Source organism: Delphinapterus leucas, chromosome 2, assembly GCF_059928025.1.
Source record: "Delphinapterus leucas isolate spDelLeu-1000000601 "Yukka" chromosome 2, BTC_Dleu_Yukka2, whole genome shotgun sequence".
Classification (NCBI taxonomy): domain Eukaryota; kingdom Metazoa; phylum Chordata; class Mammalia; order Artiodactyla; family Monodontidae; genus Delphinapterus; species Delphinapterus leucas.
The window spans coordinates 37285035-37312577 of record NC_143130.1 but is presented as its reverse complement, the minus strand read 5'-3'; the positions used below and the strand labels follow the sequence as shown (position 1 = coordinate 37312577).

Sequence of the window (27543 nt, the reverse complement as noted above, 5' to 3'; positions counted from 1 at the left end):
GGTCAGTATCAAGGGGAAGCGGGGGATGGGGAGATATTGTTTAATGGATACGGCGCTTCCGTTTTGCACCATGAAGAGAGATGCGTGGTGGTGATGGTCGCACAACAGTGTGAATGTAAATACCACTGAATTGCACACTTAAAATGGTTTTACAACGACAAATATTATGAATATTCAGAATTAGATTGTAGGGACGGAGGTGATCAAAACAAGAGTGGCCATTCCAAACAGGAAGTCTCCAGCATGGGTATTTTCTGGAGATTCTGACTCTCTCCAATGTGGTGAGATCTTCCTGCTGTGGAAAAGTTCCTAACAGAGCAGGAAGGGAGGCAGACTGAGCCACATAAGGATCTGAGGAAGAGGCCACCATGAACAAAAGGACACAAGGAGAGAACTGCCTTCTGGTGCAAGAAGGGAGGAGTTAACTGAACGAACACCCAATTCTTCTTTTCAAGATGCTCCCCACCTCGCCTCCCCCTCCACTGCCTCACCCCACAAAGTCATCACCCAGCAGTCTCCCCCAGTGATGAGCTGAGAGGAGGAATCCAACAGCATCCCTGAAGCGGCGAGGAAAACCAAAGAACATTATGGGGGAGCAAATGCCAAACGTTCAGAACACTGCTTATTCAAGGAGCATGAATAGAAAAAGAATTAACTAAAAATTCTGCAACATAAAAAAGGAAATGAACGTGAAGCATGTAAGAGTAGAGAAAAAGCATATTTCAGAAAAAAGATTTCCTGCAGAAAACAAAACGTAAATCTTAGACCATATTTACTTCTCCCAATGAAATAAAATCAAATGATTCTTTCTGAAACGAGAGGCAAATTGAGGTAACAAGAAAAGATAGTGAGTTATAAAGGAAACCGGAAGAGTTAAGAAACTGTGAGTGGAAATTGACATGGCAAAATGAAAACAGGATTAGCAGAATCCCAAGAAATAGGATAAGGGTAATCCGAGCCCCCCAATCTCCTTGAATGAAAGGTTAATGTCAAGGATTATAAAAATAAGGGAAAACTTTAAACATGATAAAAGCAAGGATATCAGTCATATAATACATATTTCAATGAGCTTTTTAAAGATACATCATAGACAGATCAAACTACTAACCCAAAGTAGGTCATCAAGAATCTAATCACAAGGGCTTCCCTGGTGGCACAGTGGTTAAGAATTCACCTGCTAATGCAGGGGACATGGGTTCGAGCCCTGGTCCGGGAAGATTCCACATGCCGCGAAGCAACTAAGCCTGTGCGCCACAACTACTGAGCCTGGGCTCTAGAGCCTGTGAACCACAACTACTGAAGCCCGCGTGCCTAGAGTCTGTGCTCTGCAACAAGAGAAGCCACCATAATGAGAAGCCCACGCACCACAACAAAGAGTAGCCCCCGCTCGCTGCAACTAGAGAAAAGCCCTAGCGTGCAGCAACGAAGACCCAGCGCAGCCATAATTAAATAAATAAAAAGAATCTAATCACAATTCCCACTTGGCTCTTTGCCCTTTCTGAGAAAGGAGTCGGGGAGGCAGGGTTTAGGGAGAAAGTTGAATAATTCTGGCAGAGCAATACAGCCATCTCCTAATGTAAGAGAAAAACTCCAGAGGCAGGAGCAGCCATGAGAGCGTTTTCCATCAGGGTTCAACCAGAGGAGCAGAGTCAATATCTGGGATTTGTAATAGGGGTTAGAAGGTCTTCAGTCATGGCAGCTGGTGAAGTCGATGCAAAGGTGTTGCTTTTGCCTCTGCTCTTGGGCTGAAGTTGCTCTAGGTCGCCTGGCCTGGGAGTGAGGAAGGAGAGCTGAGTGTGAAATGGAGCAGAGTGAAGACAAGAGAGATTCCTCCCTTCCCCACCCCCGCCGAATGACCAGAACCCACCTGGGCAAACTAGAACCCACCTGTGTCCCCCATCATGTCCAACCTCAAAGATGCAGATGACATACAGGAGTGGTTGGTGCCTATCACACAGAGGTATACATACACCTGGTCCAGCGCTCAGAGGGGCTGAAAAAAGAGACCCGATAGGAGGAGAAGGAGTTGAGTGTTGGGCTACAACCCCACGCCAACAGGGCGGGCTAGCGACTCAGAGGCAACGTGTGTGAGCCGCGCACCACCTGCTGCTCGTCGCCAACCTTGAGAGCGCAGAAAATGGCAGCTCTTTCTCTTCCATCTTCCAGATCGTTCACGTATCTCTGTAGCCAACCACAGCCCAGAACCACACAGAAAAGGGGCCACTGGGAAACACCTTTCCAGCTTAGCCATGTTACCACCGTACAGAGCCTCCCTCAAGAGACAGGAAGACCCTATGTTTAGAATCTCTTTTGTCACTACAGATCCATAACCCTCCTCTATGTCTGTCCAGGAGATTCAAGACAATGTTTCACCACCAAATACCAAAGGGTGCTGCCGATGGGCTTCTCGCTGATGCTACAAGTTTCAACCTCCACAGAGAAGCGCTCAACCTACTCCTTTGTGGTCCAGAGGGACTCCCCACCCCCATCCCAGACCCAGCAGAAGGTAGCAACAGGAAGGCAGCCAGTCAGCCACAGCCATACTGGAAGCTGCTGGAATGAAAGTGACTTTGGAAACAAACAGTGATGCCAGAGGTTGGCAAAAGAAAGAGAAACACAATAAGAAATTTTACTTTTGTCTGCTTTTTCTCCAGTCCTAGCTGCCCCTGCTTTGGGCTATTAAATCTCTAAACAAGTAGTATAAAAATCCCAGAAGATTTATAAGGAAGATCCTCATGGCATTCATGGGTACAATACTTAAGATGAGAATTGAGTTTGTACATGAACTATTTTTGAGCATAACTGGGCCAGAATAGACCTCTCCTCATTTGAAAATCAACAAATATGAACGGACCTACGAAAATATGCTTTAACCTAAAAGGAGATATGGTTCTAAAGGAAAATAAAGAGAGAAGGGCATTTAATTGTTTTAAAGTCTTGCTTGAGGAAAGGAAAGTAAATTTTAAGGGGAAAATTGCTTTGCACTTTAAGAAAAAGGATTTTGAAAGGTCACAATAAAGCAAGAAGTGAAAATACGTCAAAAAAAAAGATGAAAAGAGATGTCAGTAAAAATTGAAGGAAAAACGAAAATAATTTTTTTAAAAGAGAGGATTTTAAAATATCACACTTAGACTAAAGCAAGAACGTGGTGAACTTCATGGTTAGGTGGTAGGTCAACACATTATAAAGATGTCTCGTGCGGAACCTGCTTTGTTCTGTTCACTCAGCCGATCCGTAGATGTTTTTGGCTTCCATCAGCTTTTGGAGACATAACGTTTCTGTGAAGGATGGGAAGGAAATGCTGAGATGAGGCCACCACTCCTGAGAGATAACACTGCTGAACTGTCTAAAAGTACCCCCAAACTACGGAAAATACAACCTAAAAATCGTTAAAGAAAAACCTCAGCCAGCTACTAAATGGTTGCTTGACAAGGAATTCAACTGCTTTCTTTCACCCCCGTTTTTGAGAATGCTCGATTTTTCCCTGTTTCCTAGGACGGTTTATGTGTTTAGATGTAATCACCTAGGAAAAAGAATTTCTTTTTTTGAGGAAGCATAACCGCAGAGCAGGATAGGAAAGCTCTATAATTCGTATCCCAGTTGCCACCCATCTGATAATGATCACTTCTTCCTTCCACAGGATTCTGTTGGGGTGGTGACAATCTGTCTTCACTCATGGCAGGGAGCGAGTGTAGCAAAGGACCCCTCCAGCCCTGTGGTCAACCTCTCACAACTCTCAAAATGAGTAACAGAGTATCACGATTTTCCTCATGGATTATCTCAGAGTGTCTGCTCAGTTTCAAACTTATTGGCAGCTGGTGATTTCAGGAGGAACTCAACAATAACAATTTGCTCTCATGTCTCAACAAATTCCGTTGTCATTTAGAAAATTGGAAACAATTCTTGAATGTCTTCCCTCAATAACATTTTCTGGACCCAAAGTGCATTTCTAAACTTCAAACAAAAGCTTTTAGAGTCACTCAAACAATATAACAGGCAAGTAAATATATCCCAGAAATGGAAAAGTCTCTCTTGTAAAATCCAGAGCTAAACACTTGATAACTTAGAAAAGGGAACTTGGCTTTGCTGGTGAGACTCAGTACCCTCCCGGGGATATTCATGTCTCAGAATTCACTTAGCAGCACGGGGAAATGTCTTTAATTGACGATGAAGGGAACGAATGTTATTGTTCCTGTAAGCTAAGCCATCTAATGATTTCTGTTAAAACCTCCTGGGATTTCTAACAAAATTTTATTCTTTTTTTTTTTTCCAACTGAAAGGGATTTGTGTGTTATACAAATAGAGCTTCCCTTGCTACTTCTCTCCTTTTCAACCTTTATTATCTTCTTCCTTCTCCCACTACCCAGAACCTGTAAGCAGTTCATCTAGGAAATAATAGTTTAGCCCATTTTGACACTGGATCCTTTCTGATTTTTTAAAGTGTTTAAATTGTTCGCATTTAAGGGATTTTTAGTCATTTATCTATATACACATGCTGGCTTAAGTTAAAACCACCCAGCACATCTAAAACCTCTAAGCAAATTGTCAGAGGAAGTCAGATGCACGCTCAATAATTTATCCCTTGCTTTCAGAAAGCGACATCCCCTGCCTGCACTTCCTCTTTCTGCCTGGCCCTTGGGAGCCCAGAGGAGCAGGAGGCCCAGAGGGGAATTGGGGAAATGAATCTGAGTCCCTCGTGCTGGGAACAAGGAGTAGCAATGACCCCCGCACCTTGCACTCATCACCACAATGAATGCCAGGTGGACTTCAAAAAGAATTTTTAAAAATCAGACCAAGGAAGCCATAAAAAAAAAAAAAAGACAAATTTGAGCACATTAAAACTCATTTTACCAATGTTAATAAAAACACATCATATCGTAATTTGTTTTAATAATTCCCTGTAGTATACTTCAAAAATTGCTATTATCTTTTCCTACCCCTTGAAAAACACAAGCATATATATATGTATACACGTGTATATATACATATACACGTGTATAATATATATAAGCAAAGAAGAGACAAAAATGCTGAAAATAGTTGATTGCATAAAATTAACATAAAATATTTCAATTTTTGAATACATATTTCAAAATAAGGTAAAGCGGTCTTTAGAAAAAGTAGGATGAAAAACATCTTTGAAATGCTCAGATATATAGTTCATGTAAGTAAAGATCTCTAAAAGAATGCTACAAAAAAAAAAAACTAACCTCAGGAGGCTAGAAATAATTCTGTTACTATGCCATTTTGTTCATTTGATAAACACAAATTTTATCTAGTATGAAGACAGACGATCAGGTCAAACAGCCTCAGGCAAATTGGCAGACAGGTGACCTTACTTCACAGGCCCCAGTCCATCTCTGAGCAAAGGCCAGCTCTGGCGCCCCGGCCTCTGATTTGTTCTCATGCCCAGAGCCCGAAATCTGAATACCTGTCTGGTAGTCCCTGAACCTCAATGCCCCAGTCTAGGGCTCTGGCTTCCTTTGTCAGTCTAGTGCATGTCAGACAGTAAGAGGGATCTAATGATTTGCTAATGAATTAATAGAGGAATGAATGAGCACATGAATGAAGTCCCCCTCCTAAGCCCCACACCTGGAGTTGCTAATAGATTTCCTTTCTGTCCTGTTGTCTGGTGCCTGCCCCATTCACTGACTCACCCCGTTGTGGCATCTCTAGTATACTGACTAGGAGGCGTCTTCAACAGCAAAGGCTGTTTCTATTTCAGTCCTGCACCAGCCCATTCAGTTAATGTACAATCAACCTTGCTGCAAGCAAATTGTTTCTTGTGTTAATTAAAAAATGGAGGTTTATATGGTGAAGCTATGGGAAAGTCCTGGACTTGGGGATGAATTCAAAGGTTAAAGTAAAAGAAACACATCTAATATGGAGTCAGATTTATTCTTCCCTATTACATGAACTCGGACAGGATTCTTACCCTCTCTAAGCTTTTTTCTTGATAGTTACTTTTAAATGGTGTAGGGGGGAAAGTGTATAGATAGAAATAAAGCAAATGTGGCAAAATGTTAGCAATTGGTGGATCTATGTTAGGAGTATACAATATTTGTGGTATTGTTCTATCATTTACATAGGTTTGGCTTCTTCAAAATAGAAAAAAAGAAGTTGAGAATAGATAAATAAAAACAAATAAAGTGTTATGACGGTGCCTCTCCTGGGGCTCTGCTGTGTGGATGTTACCCAATGCAAGTTTGTGTGCCTGAGGCGCAGTGAGACCAAACAATACCGAAATGTCAGAGTCTGGAGCAGAGAAAGGTTTATTGCAGGGCCATGCAAGGAGACAGATGGCTTGTGCCCCCCAAAACCCAGAACTCCCCAAAGGGTTTCAGCAAAGCATTTTTAAAGGTAAGGTGAAGAAGGGGCGTGGTTGGTTATTGCAAACTTCTTGGTGTAGGAATCCTTTGTTCCTGCAGCTGTCCACCTAGGTCAGTTCACGATGTTCCTGTAAACCTCCAGCAAGACAACTGTTATTCTCTGTTCTGCAACTTTTTATATCTGTATGAATGGAAAAGTGTTATACCCTTAAAGGTCAGAGCCTTGAGAATGGGCTCTCCTGTATATTTCAGGCTATAGGCAACATTCTTAACTCAAAGCAATAGAATACAAAGGTTAAAGTAAAAGAAACAGATCTAATATTGAGTTAGATTTACTCTTCCTGGTTACATGAACACGCACAACATTCTTACCCTTTCTAAGCTTCTTTCTTGGTAGTTAAAAACAAAAACCAAAAACCTACGCCTTGCATTCTCCCTAAGTATTTTGTGAACGCCAGTCATGGTAATAGATGCAAAGTGCTTTGCAAACCACAGAGCCCTTTCTGGGCACAAGGGTAACCAATGTGATTATTTGAGCAGCACCAAGTGCTCTTAGATCACCTGGCCAAGCCTCTTGCCTTTGTCTGTCTTGACTCCAGCCAATCTCTGCTACCACAGCCACCTTAACATACATATGCATGATTGGCTTCCTGGCTTCTCCCCAGCTCTGAGCATCGGCTACAGACGTGCAGTCCAGCTCCTGAGGACTGGAGGGCAGAGCTCCTCGCAGATCCAGTTCAGAAACCTCCGTTGGAGCAGACTCCTGCCTGCCGGCTTTCCAGCACCCTGCCCACCAGTACTAATCACTGGCAGCCAGTCTGCTCCCATGAAACAATCAAAGACATCCCAGCGTTATAGGAGCATCCGGAGAAATGCCAGCCAGCACTACTTCTACCAGGAGTCCCTGCTGCTCAGGTGAGCCAGTCCCATCCATCCACTGGGGCAGGTTTGTGAGGAGGGAAAGCCTGGGTCACCCTTGCTTGCATCTGACCAGAGGACCAAGTCCCCATCCTGCTCAGTTCTCCTTCAGAAAGAACTCCGAAACTCCTTTTTCCAGGTCACTATACAAAAAGGGTGGCAACCTCAGTGATGTACACAGACATTGATGGCTCTACCTGCTTCTGATCAGAATCCAAAAGCCTGTACTCCAACCTGGCTTTATTGCTGGCCAAACCCACAGACGTGCTTTATCTGTTTTCTCTCTGTTTACTCAGTCAGCAATGTCAAGAGAGAGCAGACAATACATCTGTCGTAATAAATGAGGTTTCTGTTGGAAAAGGCTACAGGCTGGTTAGAAGTGGGGGAGTATTATTCAAATTTGTTAAATATTTATAAACGTATATTAAAATCTCCATTAATTTGGAGAACCTGGAGAAAATTCTCCTTTGAGTAAGTAAAAACAAGCTGAATTAGAGAAAAGCAAAGGAATTATTTTCCCTTACTTTTAAGTGCATCATTGATGAAATAACCACAACAAAATACCCTTAACTCCTCCTGAAAAGTTGCATTAAGATTAGTGTATTCATTTTCACTGGGAATAAGTGTTGCTATGTGTTGAAAAGTTGTTCTCCTAGAGAGTAACTATTTCCCTGAAACATTTGTACATGTAAATTTGCTTAGCTAATTTCTTGTTCATAGAAGCTGCTGCCTGTTTGCCTCTGTTATCTCTGATTTCAAACGAATCAAAGCAGGAGTACAGAGAGCGGGGGATCTCTGGATGAGAAAGTTTGATTTTTATTTATTTTACATCCAGAGTTAGGGGACAGGAGGCGTCCTTTCTTTGGAATTAGCTGATTATTTCAATGAGCCTGAAAAAGAAATGGTTTTGCCACCAAAGATGCTGCCATGCAGTAATCCTACACGAGCCCTCTCTTGGTTCCTTTTATGATGTCTTCTGATATTACCTCTTATCCTTTGAAGCCTTTCTCTTTCACTGACCCATCAAAGTAACAGAACCCAGTGAATGTGTTCCAGTGGCTGCTAACAACTGCCGAATTCTCCTTCTGACTCCCCGGATCCCTCCCCTCTCCTTCTACACACACTGAATTCATACAGATGACCCCAAGGCAGCAAGATGCTAAACTTACCCAGGGCAAGATCTGGGATGGAAGCAATTCTACTAATCAGATTTCCTCCTTAATGCCCTGATCATTTCAGCAACTTGGATGACAGCTTTACTGCTGATGAAACAGGGGACAGCCATGATCCGGAACAAATCTTCCAGAATATACAGTTCCAGAAAGATCTCATGGCAAACATTCGCTGCCGACCCTGGACCATGGGACAGAAGCTGAGGGCACTGAGGTAAGGGTTATGGGTTATTGCAAGTATGCTTCCCACGAAACCACCCACCCTGCCCTGCCCTGGGAAACGAGCATAAAAATCCACATTGGAGGGGGTGGTGGGTCGGATGCGCTTGATCTGACTTAGAGAAGTCACAGACACGTCTGAGGGATCCACCTGGTCCAGACGGGCCTCAGTGTGTGTGTCTGTGTATGTGTGTCTGAGGTGGCTGTGTGCCTTGGTAGAGAGTTTTTTGGGTTTCTACCTCTTTTTCAAATACTAGATTTTAGCACTATGCCTAGAGATGAACAAAATAACTAAACTCACTAGGTATGCAATCTAGAATGAAAATAAATATTAGTTTTACCTGCTTGGCTATTACCTCCCTCTTGAGGCGGGGATCTCTGTGGGAAACTAGATTACTGGGACACTTAGAGTCATACTGGAGAGTCTGTTTAGATAATAATGAAGAGCTGAAGGCTGGAAGACATTGCCTTGCCATGTGGTATTAGGTTCTTTTCATAATTTCTCTAAAGACCAGTTCCTTTCTCTGTAAGGTTGAAGTGAAGGTGGAGAGCACCTACCTCCTGTGGCACTGTTAAGCAATCAGGGTGCTGCTAAAGACAAGAATTCCTTGTTGCCCTTGGACTTAATCAGGAACTACGGCAGAGGGCTCCAGCGTTTTTAGCATGCATTCAGGTTGATTCTTTTGCAAACTAGAGTTTGAAATCCCTTGATAGCAGTTAAAGGATTAAATGAGGTAAACCGTATGATATTAAGCCTTGTATCTGGGCTACAGTAGTCACTCCCTATGAGTGGGTAGTAATTGATGATGTGGATCCCTGGGATCACAGCAAGGGGAGTGAGTAGAATGGTTCTTAATGACCAGTGCCACTGAGCTACTCTGACCCATGAAGTGGACCTTCCTAGAGAAACAGACATGACACGTAATCATCGGGCACCTACTGTGTGGACAGGATTAGAACCACTGTCGTATCTTACGTTTTAGTGCCTCTTTCCAGACACCAAGCACATTGCCCTGTCTCTCCAATCCACCATTAGGTTTGACTTTCTTTCCCATCAAATCATGCCTTCATTAGATTTCCACTCCAGGCATTGTTCCTCCAGTCTGGCCAAAGATCCAGCCTGCCCCCCCAGGTGGCCGCGGCAGATTGCTAAGGTCATCCATAGTTTCCACTCCCAGAAGTTTCCAGTTAATTCTCCAGGTCCGATATCAGTTCTCGTCACTTCCATTTCTTTGAGTAAAGATGACATTTTTTAAATGAGAAGACTGATACTCAGAGATATTAAGTGGCTTCCCCCAGGACACACAGCTTCTGAGTACTGGAATTGAGCTTTAAAGCTGGGCTTCCTGACCTCAACTCCAATATTCTATTCTATTGAAACAGAGGAACTCTACCAATTTATCCTAAAAAAAAAAAAAGCCATGTAACTATATAGCACAAGGAACTATGTTCAATATCCTGTGATAAACCACACTGGAAAAGAATATAGAAAAGAATGTACATATATGTATAACTGAATCACTTTGCTGTACAGCAGAAATTAACACAACATTGTAAATCAACTATACCGCAATAAAAAAGTCACGTATTCTATCAGATTTTTAAAAATCATACAGGAATGCTGGTGACTAATAACACTCTGAACTGTAAGAGAGTGAGTCATTTTAACCTGCGGGCAGAGCAAAGCAAATGATAACTTTTCTGTCAGAATCAAAAGAACAAACCAGGCCTTCCTCCACAAGCGTAAGCCAGGGACCTCAGCCAGGGCTCCGAGACACCAACGCCAGCGAGGCACAGGCCAGTGGTCCAGCTCTCAGAGAACAGCTCGCCCTCTGAGACCTGCATTTGTCATCCCCGCGTCGCACTTTTCCTCCCCGTCACCTTGAGAAGCTCCTGGAGCAGTGCTTCACTAATTGGGCCCGCGAGACTCATCGGGTCTGTGGGAGGCGCAGACCCTGACTGCTTGGGGCTTAAGGGAGCATTGCTGACACAGAGAAAGCAGCGAGTTCTGTCTATGGGGGGACAGAGCATATATTTATTTCCCCGGTAGGGAGGCAAGTGGTCAGTGCCATGGAGTCAGCATTGGTCTATGATGGGGCCTGGGTCAGGTACTGTCCCCACTGCTGTTACTGACCAGGGTTCTTGGCCTCCTTAATCAATAGAAATTAATCAGAGGTCAGACAAGGAATTCAGGCAAGGCTTCATTGGAGCCCCGACTGCAGCAGCGGGGAGTGAGAACAAACAACAAGTTTCCTGGCTCACTCGCTTGCTGAGGGGGAGGTGAGCATGCTCCTTATCTGGGGTGAGGGTAGGGGTGTGTGCAGGGGTCGGGCCGGAGGTTGGCTTAGGTGGTCCGCCCACCCCCTTGGCGGTGTCGTGTGCAGGGCGCATGCGCGGTGCCCTGCTTTTGCTCCTGGCCATTCAGAAGTGGCAGTTGGGCTTTTTGGTTTTTTGTATCTTGCTGTCCATAATTTGCCCCAACTGCACTTGCGCGCAGTTGTTTTTAGTCCCTTAAAGTGTCTTTGTATTTTGTTGCTCAAGGAGATGTTTGTCCAGGTGCAAGCACTGCAGCAAAGGGTCCCAGGTCCCGGGTCCCAGCCTGCCTCACTGCCGCCTCAGCCCCCTGCTCAGCTCCCCATTCCAACACTTACACACCCACCCACTCCTATTGTTGTTTCAGGTCTCTATCATCCCTATTAGCTAGTGGGCTTCTCCAGGGCAACAGCTCTATTTTATGCGCCTCTGTATTCCACTATACTTGACCCAAACAAGTGTGCAGAAAATGTTTGCGGGGAAAAAAATGATAATGAATGAAATTAAACGAATTATTATTTCACTTATATAGGCCCCTATCTTTTAGATGCTATAAAAGGTATAACATCAACCCTCACCCTTGCCTGCATTTCTGGTTCTGACCAGAATGAAGCCAGCCCATTGGCGGGGCTATGAAGGTGGAGTATTTGCAGTGAGGGCAGGGAGGTTCAAAGCTCAGCACTCTGGTCAGGCATGTTCTGAAGCGATCACGCTGTTTGTGGAAAAGGAAGTCGGCTAGTTCCTTGTGTCAATCAACAAAAGGCTAGGAACCTGTGGGTGTTACTTGGGATATACATGCATGAACTCCCTACCAAGTACACTGGTCCAACTAACAAGCGGAATGATTCAGCAGTTCTTCAACCCTGAGCATAATTAAGTGGTCAACCATGGATTAATGAAGATCTCATCAGTGTAGTCACAGATGAGGTCACCTTGAAGGTGACATTCTTCGCTAAGAGTTTTTGACTTCAGTCCGTTCCATGGAATTAACATTTTTTTTCTAATCCTGTGGTTCTTTAAGTGTGAATTTAACCATCTATCCTAATGAATTCAGTCTATTTTCAAGGATTAGCCATTTAGGTGACCCATCAGGTCAGCTCACCAAAGTGGTCAGCTAGTGTGCCAGTAGTTAGTCTGGGCGAAATCAGGCTGTTCATGGCTACATAGACACAACTTTCTTGCTCACATTAACCAGACACTACCCTTTTCTCAAAGCAGATTCTCTGAGCTAGGTCTGACTTTCACTTCCAAAGCATTAATTGCAGGAAGAAGGCTGCTGAGATTAAGTGGAGGAGCTGAGATGCTGGTACCTGATACCAGGATTTCCAAAGCCCATAATACCCAGCCAACAGCCAGAATCAGGGCAGGGCGTTAAGAAATTCAGTTGCAACTGATTTTAGTATTCACTCATCATTTCCTATGAATTCATGCATTTAAATGTTATAGAAAATATTTTAAGGGAGTTGTCTGGTTACCACTGTCTATTCCTGCTGCACTTTCACATGTTTTGCCAAGATTATCAAGGTCATAAAATTGCGCTCACCACCAAGTATTTCTTCTCTCAGGCGAGCGAAGGACATTGTGCTGAAGTTTGAGGGGAGGCTGACCAGGACCCGAGGCTACCAAGCGGCAGGTGCAGAGGTAAAGAGCCCACACATGGACATGCCCACCCTTCCTGTGGTCTCCGGGCCTGGGAAGTTGTACTTGTCCTTGCAGTTGCTGTACTACATAGGTTGTGTACATCCATCATTAATAGCTGTAGAACAGTATGGAGAGCTTGAAGGTCTGCATGTCCCCAGACTTGGATTTTAGTTCCCGATGCTGTCACTTACCAAGTGGTGTGACCCTGGGTAATCCCAGCTCATCAGAAAAAGGTTATCTCTGCCCTTGGGAGAATCCTCTAGCCTCTTCCCTGAGTTAAGCCCACCCATGTGTGTAGGTTTCATTCACTGTACAGTAAGTCCCCTACATACGAACCTTCAATTTGAGAACTTTCAAAGATGCGAATGGGCGTTCACATGTCCAGCCACATAAGTTAGGTTATGTATCTGGCATATACTGTCATGTGCGTGCATCCTCTACAAGTGGTTGTGCTTTTGTGTACTTTACTATACAGTGCTGTATAAAGTAGTACAGTATCTTTATTTCTTGCCTGTTCACTCGATGCCAGCCCCTGGATGCCAGCTGTTGTACTGTACCATTGTACTTTTCAAGGTACTGTGCTGTAAGATTAAAAATGTTTTCTTTATTTTTTGTGTTTGTTTGTTTTTTATGTATTATTTGTGTGAAAAGTATTATCAGCCTATTACGATACAGTACTATAGAGCCGATTGTGTTAGTTGGGTACCTAGGCTAACTTTGTTGGACTTACGAAAAAATTGGACTTGCGAACGTGAACTTACGAAGTTCGGGACGGAACTCGTTCGTATGTAGGGGACTTACTGTATTTCTTATAATGAGAAAGTTACAGGCATATTCCAATGCTCATTTTATAATACAATGCTAAGGTTTTTGTTTGTTATTTTTCCCATTCAGTTACTTGCAGTTAAACTTTAGTATACTTTGAAATTATCTGTTTATAGACGTTCCAATAATTTTCATAAATGTTTCCAAGGCAAAGAAAAAAATAATTTCTCCTACTATAATCCCCTACTTCCCAAGATAGAATCTTTTTTAAAATTTCACATTTCAGCCATTGTATATATCATTTTCACATCGGAGTAAGTAGAGTATACAAATATTTTTGTCTTGCTTTTTTTTTTACTTACCACCATAACAAGGATTTTTCTCCCTGTTGCTATGTAGTTTTTATACCTATTGTTTCCTATGACTGTGTAATATTCCATCAGAAAAATGTCTATTAATTTGTTATGTACCTGCTGGTGGTTCTTAAATAGCTTCTAATTTTTCGTTAGTATTAACAGCCCTGCAAAGACCGTCTTTGCACAGGTGGCTTTTCCTATCTTTTAAAATTCTTTTTCTAGGATAAATGTCAAAACTACGACCTCTGTAGTAAAGAGTATGATCCATGTTTTTTGGCTCGTGATAAATACTAATCAATTATTTTCCAAAAGCTTTGCCATCCACAATGAAAGAATTTGCTGTCTTCATAGTATCTCCACTAACACTGAATATTGTCGTTTTTTCAAGTTTATTATTTTAACAGACAAAAACTGACAGACACACTCTTTTTCGATTCTCTGAAACAAAAAATATTCTTAGTAAAGTTTAAATTAAAGCTGGTCATAAATTTTGCATAACTGAATAGTTATAAAATATCAAAGAATCCCCAAGATTGTGCCTTGGCTTTCTTTCTTCTTACTTTTCACAGAATCTGCCTGAAGACGCTTATCCATTCTATGATCAAAATTATCCATAACTCTTTATACCTGTCACACTATGATGGAGCTTATGGAATAAATATATAAAACAAAATTATCTTTTTATAAGCATATGTGCTACCAAGCTCTCTCATTTTCTCTAAATAAACTGTATGAAATGCTATGGAAAAATATCTGAAATAATGTAAGGTTTCTCACTTAGGTTCAGACAACCTGTAATATATATAACAATGAAAAAGTCCTGGGGCATTTAGTAACAGTGAGCTCAAAGTGGATTAAAAGTGTAAGTTAAGGGCTTCCCCGGTGGCGCAGTGGTTGAGAGTCTGCCTGCCAATGCAGGGGATGCGGGTTCGTGCCCCGGTCCGGGAAGATCCCACATGCCGCGGAGCGGCTGGGCCTGTGAGCCATGGCCGCTGGGCCTGCACGTCTGGAGCCTGTGCTCCGCAACGGGAGAGGCCACAACAGTGAGAGGCCCGCGTACCGCAAAAAAAAAAGAAAAATAAAAAAGTGTAAGTTAATAATGGACTGAATTCTTAGAATCAGAGTTTTTAAAATGAGAAAAGTGATCCAAATGTTCAGTCTTACCTACAGATTGTCCCACAGTTTTCAGCCTGCACTTAACAGACACAGCTGCCCCAGTCCTTTCCATTTTACCAGTGGCCCTGCAGAAAGCAGTTCAACCCAGTTCAGCTTAATCCATGTGCCAAGCTTTGTGCTGGGTACTCAGGGTAAAGAGATGGCTGAGATACAGTGTCTTCTGCCCTCTGGAGACACAGCAAAATGTCAAAGAAAATCATCCTCCCACCATGTCTTCCTAACACTTTGGTTTTCCCCCTTCTCATTCTGAACATCATTCCTCTACCTTTTTACATTTAGAATTTTTTTTTTTTGAGGTACGCGGCCCTCTCACCGTCGTGGCCTCTCCCATTGCGGAGCACAGGCTCCGGACGCGCAGGCTCAGCGGCCATGGCTCACGGGCCCAGCCGCTCCGCGGCACGTGGGATCTTCCCGGACCGGGGCACGAACCTGCGTCCCCTGCATCGGCAGGCAGACTCTCAACCACTGCGCCACCAGGGAAGCCCCTATTTAGAATTTTTTTACACTGGAAATTTTAATACAGACCCCTGAGGATCAGCAGCCACTCCAAAGTAGAGAAAACAGAAGCTATCTAGCTATTACCTGCAGCCCAGTGAGTTTTGTCTCTATTTACAGTCTTTAGTTTCTCTTAGAAAAATGATAACTTCGTTTTTCAAATAGTAAATTTTGTATAATATAACTACTGTACACTTTCTCCCATGATTCCCACAACTGAGATCCTGATCACCACTCACCAGGGCTGCCACTCTATCCTCTCTTGGGAATCACGGTTCCAGAACACAAGTCATCCTCTGGAGCCCCTCCCACTGTTTCCCACCTGCATCCTCTGTGCACATGGGTTTCTCCTTGATTCCAGCAGGAAAACACCTTGTTACAGACAATCTGCCTTTAGCACCAGTTTATTTCTATGTTTCATAAGAAAGCAAGGTCTGAGCATGTGAGACCACCAGGACCCAAGGAGTCACGCAGGCAGAAATGCTACCCTGGGTACATGGAACACCAAACACCAAGAGTCAGGACACCTAGGTCCTTCTGCCATTGTTTCCCTGCTCTGGGTAATGACTTGGAACCTGAGGAGGTTTTCATGCTTGATTCTTAAGATGTCTTCTAGTTCGAATAGTCTATGTCCTTGGTTTCTCACATGATACCAGCAAGGGACGTCATCCTTCTGAGAGCCTTCATGGCATGATTTGGCAAGAACGCTTCCTCTGTGCAGAAGCTAAAGGTACCTGCCCACGATGGTGTATAGACTGACTAGCCTCGTAACAGATCTTCCTGTTTCCACTCATGTCCCTCCATCTTCCACTCTCTTCCACATAGGAGCCAGGGAAATCTTTGATACAGTAAACTATGCATGCCATCCTTTAATTAAAATAATGAATGATAGGGACTTCCCTGGTGGTGCAGTGGTTAAGAATCCACCTGCCAATGCAGGAGACATGGGTTCAATCCCTGGTCTGGGAAGATCCCACATGCCACGGAGCAACTAAGCCCGTGTGCCACAACTACTGAGCCTGCGCTATAGAGCCCGTAAGACACAACTACTGAAGCCCGCGCGCCTAGAGCCCATGCTCCGCAACAAGGGAAGCCACCGCAATGAGAAGCCCGTGCACAGCAACAAAGAGTAGCCCCTGCTTGCGGCAACTAGAGAAAGCCCGTGCACAGCAACAAAGACCAAATGCAGCCAAAACTAAATAAATAAAATAAACTTATTTTTAAAACTAATAATAATAATGAATGGTAGATAGATAGATAGATAAGATAGATAGACAGAGTTTCATTACACTTAGAATCAAATCCAAACTCCTTCCTCTAACCCACATGATCTGGCCATGACCTAACTATTGGACCTCATCTCACTCCTCTCTCCTTTATTCTCTTCTATAAAATGCCCAGCTCATGCTAATCCACAGGCTCCTACTGGCCATTCTCCCCTCCTAGACAGCTCCTCTACCAATTGAGGACTCTTAACGACTTTACAATGGACCAGAAACTCAAATGCTTTCAACAGCAAACCCTCCCCAAAGGATACTGGGCATTCTGCCTCTGTCTGCTGTAGGGGATGAAAAATCAGAAAGCCATGGTCTTCCTCTCAATACTGGAGGAGAAAAAGCCAGGTGAACAATATAAAGACAATATAAGCTAGGATGTGATAAGCGTTATCAGAGACCAGAATGATAGCTGGGGAAGTTTACAGATGGAAGAATGGATTTCTGGCTACAGAGAATCTGTGTGAGGTCTCCATGGGAGTAGCTGTATTTGAGTTGGGTCTTAAATCATGAGCAGAAAGTGAACAATTCCAACTTGTGATAACACTCAAGTAGATTTTCATTTACAAGCAGCCGTTTTGGCCTTAGCAGACATATTCAGGATAACATAATCATGCATGTCTGCATCAGGACCACGTGCTGTCTTATAGTTCAGAAGGTTGTAATTACATTTGTAACCCTTCTTTCTGCAATGATATCATTTGCTTCCAACACAAACCCACATTGTTTGTGTGTTAAAGTGAACAACCTGCTAATGTTGTGGGAGAGAAAGCCCAGTGTCAGGGCACATTTTCACATTTTGCTTTATTCTCCTTTGAGGAAAAAAAGAAAAAGAAAAAGATTTTTGAACTTTTGGCGATTGTGTCTTAAACATCCAAGACAAATTTCCAGACCTTATTTTGGCAACTTTGGCCAGGAGAGAGGCTGGGAGATGAGCTCCAGCTGCAGGATGGGAGGCACACAATGGGGCTCATTTTCAGGGTATGTTCTAGACTCTTGGTCCTTAAATAGGGACGGGAACTGTAATCACTGGGGAGTTTGTGAGCCATGTGGATTCCTGAGCCCCACTCCCGGAGGGGACCAAGGGGGTGTATTTGGACATCATTCCTCAAGTAGTTCTTAGTCCTCACAGCAGGAATGGTGTGAATAAGGCAGGCTGAAACCCTAGAGAATATGCACCTCAGTACAGACACCGCAGCTTAGAGCCCTAAACAGGAGCCTTCACCTGGGCAGAAGCCCAGAGAAGACAAGCGGCTGCTCTGGTCCTAGGGCTCCCTAAAGGCCTGTGAAATCATAATGAAAGGTATCAACTGGTGTGTCTGCGGGCCTCGCCTCCATTTAGGACCCTGGTTCCACAAAGGCATTGCCGTCTTCACGAATGTCAAGTCCTCTAATCCTACTCCCTCCTGTCTAGCTGTGGCGGAAGTTTGCTCGTCTGGCCTGTAACTTTGTGGTCATCTTCATCCCCTGGGAAATGAGGATAAAGAAAATCGAGAGTAAGTGTTGGCACTTGGAGGAGTGGGGCGGGAATGCGGTGCCAGTAGCCAGACAACGGTGAGGCCTGAGACGGGTCTGGTACGTCCCAGACCTTACACTGAGCAGCCAGGGGCCCTTGCACACGTAGTGTCGACCTAGGCTGGACATGGGTCCGTGGAGATGGAAGACACAGTGCCTGTCCCCACCACCTCCCAGGATAAAAACGGTCCCACGTTCCACTGTGGCTCTGCAGTTCTCTGTCAGTTCATGCCTTAGACACAATACAAACTCAAAAGGATAGAGGGGAAAACTGTGTAGAGGAATAAAAGGATAACGTGGGCAATTGCAGAACAAAAATGCAGAAATTTGCATTTGGAGAGAAGTGATTGTAATCATTTAGAAAAATATCCTAAAAAATAAATCAATCACAGTCACATTTAAAAACACACACACAGTACAAACACACAAATGCAACACACAAGACCAGGAATAAATATAAGCAGAAGTCTGAAATAAAGAAACTGTAAAATTGGACCATGGGATTTTTTAAAAGTCTTGTGAAGAGACATAGAATGATTTAATATTTGGAAGGTTGATTTTCTCAATATCAGTTTATGTTTTAATGCAATTCCAATAAAATTCTCAATGCACTGTTTTTTGTATTCAACACAATGAACTCATATGAAAAAAAAAACTAATTGAAAACTTTTCTAAAAGGAAAAACTCAGATGAACTTGTATAAACAAAATGTTAAAATACATTATAAAAGCTACAAGAATTGAAACAGTGTACCATAGCACCATAAATGATGCTGGAACAATTCAACTGTTTTAAAGAATAACATTAGATCTTTCATTTCAAAGTTCCATTAAATATTTTAATAGAAAATAGGAATCCATGAGAGAATTAAAAGAAATATAAGTAATGTGATCTCAGAATGGAAGCCTGTCAAATTATAAAAGTAAAGAAGGAATCATCAAGGAAAGTACTGTTGTATTTAACTATACATCAAAGAAATTTTACATACATAAAAAATAAACAGATCTAAAAGATGACAAATTGAGGGGGGAAAAAATTTTCAACATTGAAGTGGAATTAAATACCAGCTGGTGGAAATGTCAATTGGGATGATGTTTCTAGGGGAAAGTTATAATTTGGACCAAACGTCTTCAAAATGTTTGTACTCTTTGATAGAACTCTTCCACTCCTTAACAACCAGAGAAAACAACAGCCACAACAAAATCAATGCACTAGGCTGTGTGGACACACTTGGTGCCCAGCCCAGATGCCTTTACTTGGCTGGTCCACTTTTTCTCAGCTGCTCTGAATGTTGGCTGCTATGACTCATAGCTGTCTCCTTCTCTAGAGGATGAGCCTTGGCCCACATTGTTCCAGATGTTGGGCACTCATCACCTGCTCCCCCAGACCCACTGGGTAGCCTAGAGGCAATGACAAAGGGGTATTCAAGTCCAGCTTTTTGTTCAAAGTGGAACCAACTCTATGATGTAACTTGCCCTCCAGAGCTCCCCATGGGATAAGGCTAAGCTGGGCTCCAGCTGAGACGACATCTTTGCTTAGCTCTTTCCGCTGACCTTCCTTGACCCCCTCACCCCCTTTATCCTGAGAGCACTTCCTCAATATATCATGTTAGCTGAACCCTTTTCTCAGGCTCTGCTTCCAGGAAATCTGACCTTAGACAGAAATTGATTCTTGCAGAATTATTTACCCTAGTGAAAAGTTAGAAACTTCCTAAGTGTCAAGTAGTGGGGGATAAGTTAAATCAATTATGAAAAATTGGTTTGCTGGAACAATAAAATTCATTTTATAGGGAGATATTTTGTATGAGAAAATGCTCATAATATATTGATAGCTCAAGATGCATATTATAGAGATATGCCAATTTTATACAAAAAAAATACACATATAGAATGAAAATGGAGGGTTCCCCTAAAAATTTACTAGAAAGTAATTCTGGTAGTGATTTTAATTTAGTAACCTGGCAATAGGTAATTTTTTGGTCTCCTTTGTGATGTTTTGTGTTTTCCTACCTATTGTGAAACATAAGCTAGATTTGAAATAAAATTTCAAGACATTATTCTTCCAAAGTATGATACAAGTCCAGAAAGTCATCACAAGTATCACCCATATCCCAATCCAACTTCTTCTATGCCCCCTTGTTTTCTCAATAGAAATTTGTTTTTAACTACACTTTTTATTTTAGAATAAGTTTCGATGTATGGAAAAGTGACAAAGAGAATTCTCATAACCCCTTCACCCATCTAACACTATGTTAGATGTTAATGTTAGCATGTAACATACTGTTATTTCTTTTGAAATTAAGACAAAAGAATCCTTAGAATATCCTTGGAATTTTCAGAACTATGCAAAATAGAAAAGAAATATATTAAATTCTCAAAAGGTGCTGATGCTTCTGAACATCGGTGAAATGTAAATTTGATAAAAGCATTTTCGATCAATATGACATTAGGGAAAGTAATCCATTAGGGATTAGGGATCTGTGTATATGACTGGGAGACATTAATGAACATCTTAATCCTTCTAAATGATCATCGTGGGACAACACCCTGATAGGTACAATTATGGCATTCTTAGTCTATGTCCTGCTGCTATAAGAAAAATTACAGTGTTGCTTTACAGAGAACTTCTTACACTGGGAGGATTTTCTCTAAACCGTTCGCATTATCTTATCTTTCTTTAGGTCATTTTGGATCTGGTGTTGCCTCTTATTTCATATTCTTGAGATGGTTATTTGGAATTAATATTGTGCTCACGATTATGACAGGTGCTTTTATTGTCATTCCAGAGGTAAGAACTATTTCCGGTGAGTTTAAAAGTGCCATTTGTTAAAAAGTGGAGACGTTTAGAGCCATAGCATTAGACAACCGCACCCATTATCCTCATGGGAAGGATAATCTGTGTGTTAAAATAGGGCCTGGCAAACATTTTCGGCAAAGGGCCAGAGAGTAAATATTTTAGGCTTTGTGGGCTGTTATGGTTTGTCACAACTTCTCAAATCTACCGTGTAGTACGAAAGCAGCCATAGACATTAGGTAACTAATAAGTGTGGCTGTATTCTAATAAAATTTTATTTATAGATACAGAAATTTGAATTTCCTATCATTCTTATGTGTCACAAAATACTACTCTTCTTTGGATTTTTTTTCCCAACCATTTAAAAATGCACAAACCAACCTTAGCTCTCGGGCTACACAAAAAGTGGTGACAGGCTAGGTTTGGCTTATGGGACAGTTTGCAGACGTTGTGTTAAAATAAAAACCACTTCTCAACTAAAATTTATCCTTGTAAAGTAAATGGGGCCATGTCCCATGCCATTATAGAAACCCAGTGGCTTCAGTCATCCACCCATAGAAGCCATGTCCAGCCTAGAGGGAGTACACCCAGACAGGCCCCGATCAGGCAAAAAGAAAATCTGGCCACTCATGATTAATGTCTCATCCATGAGTATCAAGCAGAATCCACCCCCTAGGGACCTCATATGTGCAGCATCTTCAGAGGTGCATGGAGATCAGTGGCCCCTTTTCTTCTGGTCCCTTCCCACCCAGAGGACCGTGTGACATCCTTTCCTCTCTCACCAGCTCATTGCAGGCCAACCCTTTGGAAGCACAGCCAGCAAGACCATCCCCAAGGAGCACACTGCATCTGCCCAAGATCTGGACACCGTCTGGTCCCTGGGGGTGAGGTTCAGGCTTGACCACACTTTTGTCTCGAGGGGGGTGGTGAACGTTCTGGGACCTGGGAGTCAGAAGTGACACCGAGTGCTCTCTTTGCAGGGTTACCTCCAATACTCAGTCCTCTTCTATGGCTACTATGGCAGTGAGAGAAGGATTGGGAGGGCTGGCTACCGGCTGCCCTTGGCCTATTTCCTGGTGGGGATGGCAGTGTTTGCTTACAGCTTCATCATTCTCTTAAAAAAGTATGTCTGTTCAGTTTCTCAAAATACATGCCAAAATGATACATATGATCTCATTTCATCTTGTCACTCACCCTGTAAAGTCAAGGCCATTTTACAGGTGAGGAGACCACAGATAAAAGAGATATATGCTCATTTTAACCAACACTGATTGAATACTTGAAGCTTTGTGCCAGGTTCTGTGTTGGGTCTGGAGAGACAAGAATCAAATAGACTTACCAGGTAACGTCAGTTTAGACAATGTAGGTGTTACCGACCAGGGTTCCTGGCCTTCCCCAGCCAATAGAAATTGACCAGAGGCCAGACAAGAAATTCAGGCAAGGCCTTACTAGGGCCCCTTCTGCAGCAGGGAGGAGTGAGAGCAAACAACAGGTTCCCTTGATTGCTCGCTCCCTGAGGAGGGGCAAGCTTGTTTCTTATATGGGGTGCGGGTAGGTGTGTGTCCAGGTGTCAGGCCAGAAGGGTGGCTTAGGTGTTTTGCCCACCCCTTAGGTGGTGTGTGCAGGGCGCATGCACAGCCCCCTGCTTTTGCTCCCGACACCCTGTTTTTGCTCCAGGCTCTTCAAAATTGGCAGTTGGGTTTTTTTGGTCTCTTTGTATCTTTTGGGTCCAGAATTTGCCCCAGCTGCACAAGCACAGTTATTTTTAGTCCCATACAGTTTCTTTGTATTTTGTTGCTCATGGGGAGGTGTGTCCATGTGCAAGCATTGCAGCACTGCAGCAAAGGGTCCCAGGTCCCAGCCTGTCTCATAGGAACTGCACTAAAAGAGAGGTGAACGAGATGGGTTAGGTGACCAGAGGTTGCAGAAAGCAAAGCATCCTCCTTCGACTATATGTTTGCCTGTGACCTCGTTACAAATTACGTAAAGGCCAGTCTCGTCTGTGTTGTGATGCAGTTCAAACATGTAGTTGGTTATTGAAAGCAGGGCGCAGTGCAAAGAAAGCAGACTGGCTGGGGCCTCATCTGTAAAATGGGCAGGTTGGCTCAGAATATCACCAGGTTCCCTTACGGCTGTTACATGCTGTGCTTCTGTGTAGGAGCTAGATAAATGCAGAGTGACAGAGAGGCTCTGAGCCCAAGGAGAAGCGGGCCCCCACCCTCTTGGCTCACCTGCTACTTCCCTCGGATGCATGTGTACCAGTACGTCTTCATCACACTGCCCCTTGTGGCATCTTTGCAAAGTGCAGGTAGAAGGGGTTGAGATTAAAAGAAGATAAAACAATCATCCATCATCACCATCATCAAACAAAAACCTAGGGAGATGCACAGTGCCTTGAGGACCTTCAGTTCCCATGAAGCTTTCCAGCTTAGCCTCTGGATGGCCTCAAGACCCCATGACCCCACCTAGAACATGGGCTCTTTGCTAGATGTTACAATTTAAGAGACAAATTGATGTCAACTCGGGAGCAGGAAGTATGGATGGACAGAGTGGTAAAAGCTTCTAACGGGAGAGATGGTCTAAAAGACAGGGAACTTGCACCCAAGGAGGGATCGTGACCCCTGCCTTCCCATACATCTGAGGGAAAGTCGTGTTAGGGAGGGATCCGAAGTGCTTCTGCTTGGTGAGGTGGGGTAGTTACTTCAATGGGCAGGGGCTCCAAGGAGATGGATTCAGCTCAGAGTAAAGAATTTGGTTTCACAATCACAGTCGCACAGAGATGCAGTGGATGCACACACCTTCAGGGACCTCCTGACCTCCGGTGACGGGAGAGCTTGTGCACCGGACTCACCCAAGAATTTGCTGTTTTCACACTGTTCAAAGGGGTTGGCTGAGGACACAAGCCAGGAGAGGGGCTGAACCCAGCCGGCGCTCTGCTTGCCCACATCCAGATGGGGCTCCTTGCTCTGCGTGGACTCGCAGCAGCCCCCTAGTGGCTGAACCTGCTCCTGACACTGTTCTTACATGACCCTTTCTGGTTCTTTTTTATAAACATTTTTATTGGGGTATAATTGATTTACAATGTTGTGTTAGTTTCAGGTGTACAGCAAAGTGAATCAGTTATACATATACATATATCCACTCTTTTTTAGATTCTTTTCCCATATAGGTCATTATAGAGCACTGAGTAGAGTTCCCTGTGCTATACAGTAGGTCCTTATTAGTTACCTATTTTATATATAGTAGTGTGTCTATGTCAATCCCAATCTACCAATTTATCCCTCTCCCCCTTACCCCCCCATAACCATAAGTCTATTTTCTACATCTGTAACTCTATTTCGGTTTTGTAGATAAGTTCATTTGTAGCCTTTTTTTATTTTTTTTTTCTGTGGTACACGGGCCTCTCACTGTTGTGGCCTCTCCCGTTGCGGAGCACAGGCTCCGGACGCGCAGGCTCAGCGGCCATGGCTCACGGGCCCAGCCGCTCCGCGGCATGTGGGATCTTCCCGGACCGGGGCTCGAACTCTTGTCCCCTGCATCGGCAGGCCGACTCCCAACCACTGCGCCACCAGGGAAGCCCTGTAGCCTTTTTCTAGATTCCACATACAAATGACATCATGATATTTGTCTTTCTCTGTCTGACTTACTTCACTTAGTATGATAATCTCTATTTGCATCCCTGTTGCTGCAAATGGCATTATTTCATTCTTTTTTATGGCTGAGTACTATTCCATTGTATATGTGTGCCACATCTTCTTTATCCATTCAGCTTTTGATGGACATTTAGTTTGCTTCCATGTCCTGCCTATTGTAGTGCTGCAAGGAACATTGAGGTGCATGTAACTTTTCAAATTATGGTTTCCTCTGGTCCTTTTTTGCAGGATGGCTAAGAATTCCCGCATGAGCCTCGCCAGCGCGTCCAATGAAAACTACACGTTCTGCTGGCGGGTGTTCTGCGCCTGGGATTACCTCATTGGAAACCCAGAGGCGGCAGAGAGCAAAACCGCTGCCATCGTGAACAGCATCAGGGTGAGTGAGCAAGCCTGTTCAGGCTGCCGGGAGTCAGGGCTCTGCAGATCACAGCCTTCACAGCGTGAGCCGCTGGCCCTCTGCTGGGAGAGTCAGCGTGGTCTCCTTCCCACGGTGCTCACAGACCAGGGCAGCCACGGTCTGCACCGAGACGTGACATAATGTGCCTCCAACATGCACCAAACAATCTGATGGTGTGCTGGAGAAAAATACGGGAACGTCTCTTTTTTTTTTTACTTTCATCCTTCTAAAATTTCAGTGTGTGTATCTTTGTTCATTTGCATAATGGATTACTACCGTGTTGCGTGTACATAACTTGTAAATGAATAAATACATATATGTGAGGGATATAAGCTTTTAGTGTTACCTTAGGAGATAATGCAGTCAAAGGCATTCGGAGACCTGGATCTACTGAACAACACAGACAGTTCAATGGTGCCCCCTTTTGAGAAAAAAAATGATTTAGATCATTTCAGTGACCTAAATAAGTTACTCCTTCCCCTCTTTTTCCCATTCCCCAATTTCCTTCTTTATCTATCTTTTATCATATAAAGCACTGATATCAATAGAATCTTATTGGATGGAGTCTAGACATTGAAGTTATGATGAAAAATACTGGATAAGTCATTTCTTTCATAAACTATTTCTGAATATTTATGATTAACGATGATGCTAAGCTTTTGATACCATATGTGTCTTTCTTTAAAGGAGGCTATACTGGAAGAACAGGAGAAGAAGAAGAGCAAAAACCTGTATGTATGAAGACTCCCCATCCTGAATTCATTGATAAGCTGTTTTAATTTAGTAGAAAAATCACCAGACTGTATCTCGTTTTCACACCTTTTCAGGCAGTTCTTCTCCTTAAAACCTGTCCTTCTGGTAATGTGGAATGTGGGAACCCCATAATTTTTCAATAGCAGTATTTCGGAGTTGTTCCTCCTTCCGTGGATCTGGCAGTAGGGTGAGAGGTCTGAGGCTGACCAGCTTCCTGTTCTTTTACTTAGATAATAAAAGATATTTTTAGCACCAATTTCTAGTCTGTTAAACTAAGCAAAGACTAATTTTATTTAGCAACAAATCTCTGAAGTCCTAGGACACAAGTAGTATCCGATGCTTGTTGACAAAACTTCTAAAGTGACTTCTTGGGTTTGGAGTTCTTCTCAAGGTTGTGAGGGCTTCCTTGGTGAGGGTGAGGCCCTTCGGCCACAGAATGGACGACACAGAAAGGCGATGACCCAGTCCTCCTGGGCCAGACATGCCTGCTCATCCAATATCCTCACTGGTTCTTTTTTTAAATTAATTTCTATTGGAGTATAATTGCTTTACAATGTTGCATTAGTTTCTGCTGTACAGCAAAGTGAATCAGTTATAGGTAGACATATATCCCCTCCTTTTTGGATTTCCTTCCCATTTAGATCACCACAGAGCATTGAGTAGAGTTCCATGTGCTATACAGCAGGTGCTCATTAGCTATCTATTTTATATACAGTAGTGTATATAAGTCAATCCCAATCTCCCAATTCATCCCACCCTCCCTGCCCCCTTGGTAACCATAAGTTTGTTCTCTACATCTGTGACTGTATTTCTGCTTTGCAAATGAGTTCATCTCTACCATTTTTCTAGATTCTACGTATAAGCGATATTATACGGTATTTGTTTTTCTCTTTCTGACTTACTTCACTCTGTATGACAGTATCTAGGTCCATCCTCACTGGTTCTTTAAGCCCCATGACTAGTTCCTACGGTGCAGAATGCCTGTCCTGGGGAGTGCTGCAGACCTGGGGAGTGGAGGAAACACCCAGCCCCTGAGAGGAAGCAGGGTGTCGTGGTGGGAAGGACTCTCCATAGGGTGTCAGAAGATGGATTCTAGCCCTCTCTTTGTCATTAACTTCTATGACCCCGAAACTCCCTTGACTTTTCCGGGCCTTCACTTCCTCACTTATGAAATGAAAGGATGGGACTCCATCCGTGCTTCTCAGAGGAAAGAGAGCACCCATCCACATCAGAATCACCCCGGGGGCACTGCAGACGCAGACCCCTTTGGCGCCCACCCTGATTGACTGAATTAACGTCTCTGGGAGTGATAGACAAGGCTCCACATTCTTAGCGGGTCTCGCAAAGCAAAACTCACAGGTGGTTTTTATGTTCCCTCAAATTTGGAAGCTCCTGCCGTCCTAAATGCATTCCAGTTAAAAAACGTCTCATTCAATGATTCATTATTACAAACAAACAAATAGCAAGAAACCGAATTCTCATCTCTCTTCCACGCACAAATCCTGAGTCCTCCTGATTCTGTCAAAACTTGAGGAAAATAGATGTGTAAGAGGTATTCTGGGATATCCAGGATATTATAACAGGAGGTGGAAGGAAGAGGGTGGAGACAGGGGAAAACTAGCATGTGACTGCCTACTTCCCCCGCAAGCCCATCACGTGCATTTTCTGGTGTAATTGCCACAAGGACCAACAGTGCTGGAGGTGGGGAGGGGGGACCAGAAATGCAGGACCTGCCTCAGGGACCACGTGCGTAGCATGACCCTGCAAATGATGA

General features: G+C 43.4%; 1 protein-coding gene across 1 annotated transcript in view; it reads left to right on the top strand.

Moving 5' to 3' along the window:
• Positions 1 to 7045: 7045 nt before the first annotated feature.
• Positions 7046 to 27543, top strand: part of TMC3 (transmembrane channel like 3) — a 45679-nt gene continuing 25181 nt past the window's right edge. The window contains exons 1-9 of the mRNA XM_022554555.2: positions 7046 to 7244; positions 8487 to 8633; positions 12517 to 12592; positions 18073 to 18154; positions 20854 to 20960; positions 21752 to 21850; positions 21947 to 22089; positions 24848 to 24995; positions 25704 to 25747. Of these exons, the coding sequence (XP_022410263.2) occupies positions 7156 to 7244; positions 8487 to 8633; positions 12517 to 12592; positions 18073 to 18154; positions 20854 to 20960; positions 21752 to 21850; positions 21947 to 22089; positions 24848 to 24995; positions 25704 to 25747 (935 nt within the window). The 5' untranslated portion in view covers positions 7046 to 7155. The remainder of the gene's footprint in view (positions 7245 to 8486; positions 8634 to 12516; positions 12593 to 18072; positions 18155 to 20853; positions 20961 to 21751; positions 21851 to 21946; positions 22090 to 24847; positions 24996 to 25703; positions 25748 to 27543) is intronic.